We start from the raw sequence: 10,407 nt of genomic DNA on the forward strand, positions 1-10,407 counted from the left end.
CATAAACACATTTCATTACACCAAATAATGTTCTTTTTAGCAACATCATATGACCCCTTTAAACTACTTCAAAGTTCGCCTTGATTTAAAAAAAATTTTTATAGATACAATATTGTTTACATTAGCTTTAGATAAAGTACAGTGTCGCATTAGATGACTTTGCTTGATATGCATCAAATACATGCAAAAACCAACAGTTGTAGACGTTTTTGGTTTATTAATCCATATTTCTTTGTTTCCATGTTGTAAAATTAGCTGGACACAAACATACAGCCATGATGTTTAATATATGAATAACATACTAGCAGTGGACAAGTTGAGTTTTATTAAAACACTGATTTATACCATGAACATACATTAACACATTTGTGACTAGAACTCATTCTCCTAAAGATAGACATGACAGTACTGTGTGGCTGTGGCTTCTGAGGGAGGAGCCCAAAGCAGAGGGGTGTGGCTGAGGTTATATGCATTATGACATCACAGGAAGGGTTCGATGTCCATATCTATGGCAGAGCAGGGCATGGTCAGCTCAGAACGACTGATGACATCAGGGTGAAGGACCCCGAGGTGTCCGATGCTTTTGCCACATGAAAAGATCTCAGCACAGCGGCCGGGAAAGAAGGTGGAGTCTGTAAGAAAGATGACAGAAATGAAATTAATTAAATATGAATAATATGCACCGAGTTATTTCAGTATGTATTATATGCTATTACAGTATTTATTAAGATTTTGAATCAGCTTTTAATTGTATATTTTCAGTTTTTATTTTAATGTTAAATTAAATTTTGTCTATTTTTTTATTCTGCTTTATTTGAATATTTAGCTTTCATTTACTTTTGAGTAATTTTAGTACTTAAAATTAATTTCCACTTTTTCAGAATAAAGTTATTTTGAATAGTTTTAGTTAGAAATAACAACACTTAAAATGCACTGATGAATCATTCACAATAAGACCAGGAACATGAATCAAGTAATTAAATATAGGGTCCATTTTTATTTTATTAGACTTCAAATAGATTCTTCCATCCATCAGGTGGAAATAAAATTGGAAAACAGAAATAAAAACGTAATAAAATTAATCCAGTAATGAAAAATGTTTCAGTAATGAAACACTTCCTACTTTGATTTTATTTTTGCAGACCTACTGCAAGCACATATACGCTGTTAAATATTAACCACTAAAATAAATCTTTGAATATGACTCAGGTGCACAGACGGATCACAGGAAGGACACCATGTCGACTTTTAACATTTATGACTCACCCTCTGCCGCCTGGATGTGGTATCCTTGGTTACGGCCCGGTTTGACATCCAGCAGCTGCATGACCCGGTCCAGAAGTCCATGGATGACTTCAAATCCCGGGCTCTTGTTGTAGTAAACGGCACAGAGACGCCTGTTGTTACGGGCTCCTACGTCTGCCAGACACAAAGTTCAGTGATTGCATACTTATTAACATGCATTACGTGATATGAGGACATCAAACACACCTTTAGTTTCATCCTTCAGGACGACGTCTGAAATCTCAAACAGTTTGAGAGGAAGGGGCATCTTCCTGTTGGCAGCGAGCGTCTTCAGGAGTCCAGGAAGAAGACAGGTACGCACCACCTACAGGAAAGTACGGTTTAGTTAGTCAAACCCTAACTACTAACTGATTTAAACTTGTGAAAGCACTCACTAGTGGACAAATGTGAGAAATGCCAATCGGAGGTGTCAGGATTTTTGTGGGTACCTGAAACTCCGCGGTCTTTGGGTTGGAGATGTGGACTGCTCTGGTTTCGACAATGTTTTTCCTGAGTTTATCTGCGATATCTTCTTGTGAGCACTGCAGAGAGGGGAAAAGACTGTCACGTTATGGAAAAGATAACACAAAAAAAACACATTTGTTATATTGTTCTCGTGGCTGTTTACAAAAACAAATATACAGCACAACCAATGTTATCATTTGTTTTCAAATCAGACTTTAATGAGCGAAAATTTCTATTTTTAAGTGCATGTTATTGATTTTTAGTTTTAGATTAATCATTGAATTCATTGACTGATTCATTGACTTTTTTTAAACAAATTGTCATCACTAGGTTTCTGGATTACATTTAAAAAAAATTATTATTCAATAATCCATTATACTTGGATGTCCGTCACACTACAGAAGAAAATGAATGAATGAAAATGCTTTAAATTAACTCACAAACTTATGATTTATTAGTTTGAATCAGTTTGAAAAATTACTTGTTGAATCTGTCGTGGTTAATCTGGTTATGACAGTCACCTTTTAAATGTTTATATTTCAACAGCGAATTGGAAATGTAATTTTTTGAATTTAAAAGTCGGCATAAAAACTGATGTATGTGCAATTTAAAATGTTTGTACACAACAGTATTTAATTGAGGGTTGATTATTATATTCTAAAAAATAAATAGCAATGGACTTTGTTAATTTACACTTTAATATAACATTATAATAAATGTACCATCTGAGAGGAATCCCTGTGTAGTTTACTGCATTAGTTGAGATATTGTTTTCCTTAAGAAAAATTGACATGTACAGTACCTGATATTTATCCGAACAAATTGATATTGAATTGAATTTTAACGAAATCAAGGCCTTGCGAAATGGAAAAGATTAGATTTTTGAAATGTCTACCAAGCCCTAATAACAATGATCATTTAATTCTAATGGTCAGAGAGAGAGAAAAATAGCCATGAAAACTAAATGACAAATGTTTTCAGTTCAAGAAACTTTCTAAATGGACTTCAGGAAGGAAAACATCCAGAATATAAGAGAAAGGAGTGATTTCTAACCAGAGCGAATGTCAGCGCTTCAGTAAACCCAGCGGCTGTGAGATCTTGCCTCAGTAACTCTGTCAACTTATTTAGAGGGAGCTGCAAATATAAAAACACATGCGTAAGAGCCATAACGTCAGCACTGAACCTGATCTCAAGTTTAATTGGTCAGAATGAATGTTACTCTCAAACCTGATTGGCTACGGTGTATGTGCGCGGCGTGCTCCTGATGATGTTGTTGAAGCCGTACGCTATGGCGGCGTCCTCCATGATGTCACAGGCGTGGATGACATCAGCGCGCGTGGGCGGGATCTCAACCTGGATCAGATCGCCCTCACCGCTGACCTCTGACCTCAAACACATCCGGGTCAGCAGCTGAGCGATGCTTTCTGCTGATTCACTGAGAAAGAACACAGAGAGCGTGATCAGGGTTCAGTCGTTTGACCGGAGCTGAGAAAGAAATCTGTCATCTCTAATGAGCTCAAATGAAAGATTTATAATGTGCTCACTTGATGCCAACTCTTTTGTTGATGAAGTCCCCAGACAGTGTCTCTGTCCTGTACGCCAGCTCCTGAAGTCAAAGTCGACAGTCAGCAAATGACAAAACGACTTTCAAATAAGGCAGAATTTATTAATAATAATGTCATGACTAATGTTGCTTTAATATTTATTCACACAAGTTAAGCTCTATCAACAGAACTAAAAACGACAGATTTGTTTTTATTTAAAAATTAAATCAATTTTATGAATACTTTTATTTAGCAAGGATGCATTAAATTGACGTTATAATGTTATATTTCAGATAAATGCTTTTGTTATTTAGATGAATTATCCTGAAAAACAAGTTCATTTTTGGTTGAACTATCCCTTTAATTCCAGTGTGGTTAGTTAGTGTAATTACTATCAAGTTAAGAACTGAATACATACAGGATACACACACAATCTGCCATCAGGATAAACAACCTCTGCCTCCTCAACCCTGAATAAAGAGAAAAACATGTTAAAACAAACACATTTCAGTATACTCACTGGCTGAATCCAAACTGGAGATACTATAAAGCAATACAGAGTGTGTAACTTGATACCCACGTGAATGGTTCATCGCAGTATTCACTAAACATGGTCACTATCATATCCAGCGTGATCTTTGCCTGCAAACACACACAGAAACCGTTTCTCATGTTTAAAAGCATGCTGTAGTTCTTAGCTAATTTTCAGGATTATTTGATGAATAGAAAGCTCAAAAGAACAGCAGTCATTTGTAACATTAGAAATATCTTTACTGTCACTTTTGATCCATTTAATGCATCATTTCTGAATAAAAGTATTAATTTCTTAAAAAAAAAAAAAAAATCGTACAGACTCCAAACGTTTGAACTGTAGTGTATATTGTATTATTACAAAATAAATAGTAATAAAAACATTATAACAGTAAAACGGTTTACCTTTGTTTGGTCCGTGGCCGTGCACTCAATGAAAATGTTCTTTGTTTTTAATGAGATTTTGCTGTGGTCCCCTGAGAGAGAGAAACACAAAACTTTAGACTAACAGTGTTAAAAAAAAAAAAACAGCTCTATCTGCAGAAAACTGGACAAAAAAAATCTAAAATGTTAAACAGAAAAATGTTTAACAACAGAGTGTGTGCACATCTATCCATGCTCCTGTGAATGCATACTGTATGTGTGTATTTAACTCACCGTTGATGACTGGAGGCATAGACAGGACGATTCCATTATTGTCGTATATGATGGGGTAGAGAGGTTCATTCTCGATGATATGCAGGTAGTGCCTCAGATGACTGTCAGTCTACAAGACATTACATATTCAAAACAAAAACCTTTTTTGTTTGTTTCAACTTGTTAAATGTTGCAGTCTGGGGGAAAAAACTCAACAAACATACAAGATTAGACATAAATATGTTGGCAAATAAGCTACTAATATACTAACCAATCAGATTTCACTTCACAGTAGGAGACTTGACAGACTGTGGCCAATCAGAATCCATCTGGCCCAGCATTACTTGAGTATCATTGATGTACTATTATAGTTATTGTTAATATGTTGAATTTGTTTTTATTTTTACATTTTCTGATTTCATTTTAATTTAAAAGTTGAGTTGTTTTGTTTTTATTTTTTCTTATTTAATTACCCTATATAGTTTTTAGTTATGTTAGTACTTTAGCTTAAACGAAACGAAAATTAGAAATGTATGTTGCCCTATTATAGTTGCAGTTAATATTTGGAATATTTGTATATTTTCTATAGTTGTCATTTTAATTTGAAAGTTTTAGTGATTGCATGTTTGTGTCATTTTTATTAAATATGTCTCTACAGTCTTTAAGTTTTGTAGTTATTTTAATACTTCAACCGAAAATAGGAAATGTTGCTTTATTAAAGTTTTTGTTAATATTTTGAGTAAAATTGTATTCATTGTTTCATTTACAATTTCCTTAAACTTTTGGTAACTTTGTTGTTTTTGTCATTTTTATTATTATTTTATTTAACTATGTCTATATAGTGTTTTTATTATTAAGTTTTAGTTTTTAATTTTAGTTATTTTAGTACTTCAACTTAACTGAACGAAAATGAGAAATGTTGCCATGGCAACTAGCTGATTTTTATTAATTTTTTTATATTTGATTTTATTTGAAGTAATGAAAATGCTGATTTAATGGTAATAACCCTGATCTGGCCAGAACAGCCAATCAAATCTCACCTTATAGTGACTTATGAGCTCAGCGGCGGTGTACTCTTTGCTCTGATTGAGCGGTTTGAAGCGGATATCGCCGGGAGGTTTGGCTGTGTAGGTGAATGGACCAGAGATGGTGTCTAAATCATGAGTTCCTATGGCAACCAGGGTCCTTTTCCTGATGAGAGAAGAGCAGAGTGTTAAACCTCAGAATCGGCAGTGCAACTTCTCACAATAAACCAGCGAGTGATCTGATGACTCACCTGCAGATGTTCTGGTGCAGCTTCTCCTGCAGCTCTATGAAGCTCTCGTATCGTTCCTGAGTGAAGGTGATGTTGCGCAGTACAGCTGCTACAGCGTGTGGCCTCACAGACGCCGTCTAGATAAACACGTAATATTATCTATATCAGCACCGCAGCCATTACATTAATTTAAATTATCTCCCTCCATTCTTCACTACGGCTGATGGCTTCTCACTGTACTTGAGCTCCTAAGAAATCAATATAATTAAATCTCTAAGCTGCAATACTATGGAAGCATATAGGTAGCGAAATTCAATTTAAAATGCAATATGCAAAATGGCAATGCAATATTCAAAATGAGCAATGATTGATGGAGGGTGGGCGTGGTCAGCTCGGAATGCATTTTCAAATTTAATTTTGCTACACATATCCCACGGCGTCATGATGAAAATGCAATCCTAAGTGTTCTAACTGTTAGTCTAAATGCATTTAGGACAAATAGCATTTAAATGATCATTATGCTACCATTTCTGCTTGGACATGTTACACATATCAAATCAATTTGTGTTATACATTTTCATTTTCATTTCGCAACTTATAAAGCATTCAAATTTGCATGCAATTTACATATTAAGACTACTGTTGGAAATGGCAAATGTAAATGATATAATTTAATTTTCATTTTACTTTTGCACCAAACTTTGCACGTATGGGTAATGGAAAATGTAAATTTAAATACAGAAATACAATGCCATTTTGAATATTGCGTTGCCATTTTGCATATTAAATTGAATTTCGCTACCTATATGCTTCCATACAATACGACACTGATATGAACCTCCTCAGTTATGACCAGCCGCTGGGGCTCTCCTCCGTCCGCCGGACTCACACGCTTGTACCGGGGAGCTTCCAACCTACAAACACAACAAAACCAGTCATATAAAGACAATAACACTCAATCTCACAGCAGAACCACACACACTGAGTCTTACTTCTCCTTGAAGACCTGCAGACCCCTGACGAGACCCTCCAGACACAGGAGATCGTAGCGGTTAGCTGGCACATCGATCTTATACAGCACAACATCAGACGCTCCTTCTGCCTTCTCATCTCCCTGTTCACGGCTTAAGATTTCCTTCTCTGATGTCTAAACATTGAGAGACAGACAAAATAATCCGATTTTTAATTCAATTGAAATGTTTACATTTTAAATTAAAATGAATCAGTAGCTCTAACATCAGTTTTGGACAATAACACATTTCTGTAATGATTTTCTAAATATTTAATTAATTTTAAATGAAATATTTATTTTATTATATAAATCATTTATATATATATATATATAACTAAATTACTATCTATCCAATAAACTGTGTATATATATATATATATATATATATATGTATATTACAAAAATACACATTATTATATTATATAAATAATAGAAATTATTTATATATATTTATATATAATGTATTTACTTGACAAAAGTCCAAACAGGCCTTTGTCAGGGTGTTGATTTTTTTTCTTTGATTATGTTAAAATTTCTAGTTATAAATATATACATTTATAATTTTTTACATTTTATTATTACTATAACACACACACACACACGTGTGTGTGTGTGTGTGTGTGTATAAAATTACATAGATGTTAAAACTCTTTAATAACAAAGACAGTTTGTAAACAAATACAGTTTCACATGACTTACGATTTCGTCCAGCTCGAGGCCAAACTCGAAACATAGTTCATCAAATTCTTCATCAGCTAAAATGTGATTAGAAAATAAAATGTTATTATTTAAATAAATTGAAAATAAAGAATTACTTAAAGCCTGAAATTCTGAGTCGCATTGTGATTGCGTCATCAATGGGCTTCCAATTTGACATCTCAGCTTTTCAAATGAATGAAGCATAAAAACTACATTACAAGACATAAAGCATTACAGTATTCAAGCAGCACCAGACTAGAAAATTACATATTAAATATAAAACAAAATCTTCACTGACTTCGGTAAAATCTCGGAATAAATTGAATCTGATGAGACACACCGGAGAAATCTATTTTAAATTCGTTTTGAGTTTCAAAATGAATTCGTTCAGTAATGATGAGATGGACCAGTGGAATAAGTGATCTATAAAATGTAATCAGTTTTATTAAGATATTCCTCATCGTTTCGCCAGATGCAGGTCACAATCACCCAATCACACACACGCACATTGAGCACAATCTCCCTGCTAACAACACACTCGAGAATGCGCTCACCCTGTTAAACACATACATGTTAAACACTTACTGTATTTCTGTCCCAGAGCTTCAAAGAGCAGATCTCTCTTCACGCTGACTGTCGGCATGCTCGCAGCTGATCACCGGGGTCTGATCGGATCCGGAAACAGGAACTCTACATTTCAAAATAAAAGACCACATGGAACAGCATGTAAAGGTAAAAGGCCTAGATTTAAAAAATAAAAGTCCCAACTTGACACTTGAAAATTCACGTTGACATGAAAACCTTTATTTTAATAATAATAATAATAATAATAATAATAATTAATAATTTATGCATTTAGCAGACTAAATTTAATTTCTTTTAATATTTTTTTAATTCGTGTGTATTTTATATGACGGAGATTTTCGGGGATATTTATTTATTAAAAAATATTCGGGATGGGGATATTGCCAGATTCCTGTGTTAAAATATTACTGAAATAAATAAACAAATATATAATAATGTCTGTCAGTGACCAATGTCTCTACAGTTCTCCGGTCCGCGGTGTGGCGCTCTCTCATCACGCATCACGCATCAACGTTCGTGGAAGGCTGCGTCGAGTTTCTGAGCGTCAATCTCATGCGGCCTCCAATTCGAAAATCCAGTTTACACATGTTTATTCGGGTCCAGGATAATATATCCAAAGACATATTGAGTTAATAACGCTCATGGACATGGAAGCGGTGAACACCTTTAACGGGGAGGTGAGAATTCGCGTTGTATTTGCCGTTTACCCTTTAACGTTACCATTAGCCGAGCGCGCGCGCCGAGCGACTCCAAAACAATCCGTGTTTATGTTTGTTTGTTGTTCACTGATGGATAGATATCATAGTTTTTTGCTCCTTAATATTCTAAAGTCAAATAAAACCCGGAATATAGTTAAACAGGTGTGATATTAGTATGAATGAAGTTAGTTTGTTTAGTGACCTTCCACCTATTTGTGCTATCAAACTGCGCTTCATTAAAATTAGTTTGAGCGCTTACAGCACGTTTATGGTTTATAGAGAGATTATTCAAGGGATACATAATATTTTAAGTGATTTAATCTAGTTTTGACGTGTTCGTTGTATTAGAATTGAATGTAGAGGGAATTGCAGTGGCGCCCCCTATAGAGTCAGATACCTGATCAACTTTATTGATGGTTTAATCAAGTCTTCTAAAGGTGTTTCTGAGCTCAAAGTAGAGATCTGCCGTTTTCATTGAGTTTGTTATGAGAACAAATGCGTGTTTTATTCATTTTGACATTTTCTGTGTTCTCAGGTTTTTGAGTTTGAGTTGGCCAGTAGCTGAGCTGACAGTTTTGCATGTCATTTCGGATGTTTTGGTCTCAGTTCTTGGTCTACATTTCTTATGAGGGTAAATTTGACATTTCTTCATCCTGCTTTCTACCCTGTAGATGCTGTCCATGTTGGACATGACTCCCCCGATCTCTCGAGCCAAAATGATGTCTGTAACCAAAGCAGGAATCAAAGCTATCAAGGTAAGTCAGGATGGAAAATAGGAAAGGGAAGGGATCTTGATAAATTATGAAGAATTATTTGAATATTATTTAAAGAATTATTTGAATTATGTTCCTGTTATTTTGAGTTTGCAGTGATTCTTTTATCTAAAAATGGGTTTAAAGAATCTGTTGCACAATCATATACTGATTGTGTTTAAAAGAATAGTTCACATTAAAATGAAAATTTGCTGAAAATGAAATCAACCTCATTGATCCTCTGCAGTGAATGGGTGCCATCAGAATGAGAGTCCAAACAGCTGATAAAAACATCACAATAATCCACATGACTCCAGTCCAGTCCATCAATTAAAGGGGTCATATGATGCGATTTCAATTTTTCCTTTCTCTTTGGAGTGTTACAAGCTCTTGGTGCATAAAGAAGATCTGTAAAGTTGCAAAGACTAAAGTCTCAAATCCAAAGAGATATTCTTTATAAAAGTTAAGAGTCAGCCTACCTAAAACGGCTCATTCTAACACGCCCCCACATGTCTACATCACTATGTGGAAATATTAGCATAATGCCGCCCAAATGTTCATGCAGAGAAAGAAGGCGTGGTTTCAGGAACAGCAGTCGTGTTGATGCAGCCATGTCAGGGAGACGCTGTGTTTCAGTGCGAAAGCAAAAGCACTTTATTTGGCCTTCCGGAAGTAGATGCAATTAGGAATCATTGGTTAAGATTTATTTACAACAGAACAGCACAACCCAGATGTTCGAATTTGTGCAACGCATTTTATGGACGACAGTTTTTTGAACCTAGAAGAGTACAAGGCTGGCTGTGCACAAAGGCTATTTCAAAAAAAAAAAAAAAGGGTAAATTCCGACTTTGCTATGACAATCTGGCGCTTCTGAATCAGCGACTGTAAGTATGTTTTGTTATTAGTTTAAGTATTTGCTATTGACTGTTCAAATGCGGAGTTTTGC

At 34.8% G+C, this 10,407-nt stretch overlaps 2 protein-coding genes across 4 annotated transcripts in view; one reads left to right on the top strand and one right to left on the bottom strand.

Moving 5' to 3' along the window:
* Positions 1 to 181: 181 nt before the first annotated feature.
* Positions 182 to 8,129, bottom strand: farsb (phenylalanyl-tRNA synthetase subunit beta). Its single transcript, XM_016462622.1, has 17 exons — positions 8,012 to 8,129; positions 7,427 to 7,482; positions 6,708 to 6,862; positions 6,554 to 6,629; positions 5,737 to 5,852; positions 5,501 to 5,651; positions 4,482 to 4,590; positions 4,230 to 4,300; positions 3,874 to 3,935; positions 3,712 to 3,763; positions 3,294 to 3,355; positions 2,977 to 3,184; positions 2,803 to 2,883; positions 1,734 to 1,826; positions 1,492 to 1,609; positions 1,267 to 1,419; positions 182 to 632 (listed from the first exon to the last, which is right to left on the bottom strand). The coding sequence occupies exons 1-17, from the start codon at positions 8,067 to 8,069 to the stop codon at positions 481 to 483; spliced, it is 1,773 nt and encodes a 590-aa protein (XP_016318108.1). The 5' UTR covers positions 8,070 to 8,129; the 3' UTR covers positions 182 to 480.
* Positions 8,130 to 8,503: 374 nt separating this feature from the next.
* The window catches only part of LOC107670118 (splicing factor, arginine/serine-rich 15-like), a 41,644-nt gene continuing 39,740 nt past the window's right edge, over positions 8,504 to 10,407 (top strand). For all 3 annotated transcript variants that reach the window (XM_016462617.1, XM_016462618.1, XM_016462619.1), the window contains exons 1-2: positions 8,504 to 8,688; positions 9,381 to 9,464. In XM_016462617.1, the coding sequence (XP_016318103.1) occupies positions 8,653 to 8,688; positions 9,381 to 9,464 (120 nt within the window). In that variant the 5' untranslated portion in view covers positions 8,504 to 8,652. The remainder of the gene's footprint in view (positions 8,689 to 9,380; positions 9,465 to 10,407) is intronic.

This window comes from Sinocyclocheilus anshuiensis, unplaced genomic scaffold (assembly GCF_001515605.1).
Source record: "Sinocyclocheilus anshuiensis isolate Anshui unplaced genomic scaffold, SAMN03320099.WGS_v1.1 scaffold48, whole genome shotgun sequence".
Taxonomy (NCBI): domain Eukaryota; kingdom Metazoa; phylum Chordata; class Actinopteri; order Cypriniformes; family Cyprinidae; genus Sinocyclocheilus; species Sinocyclocheilus anshuiensis.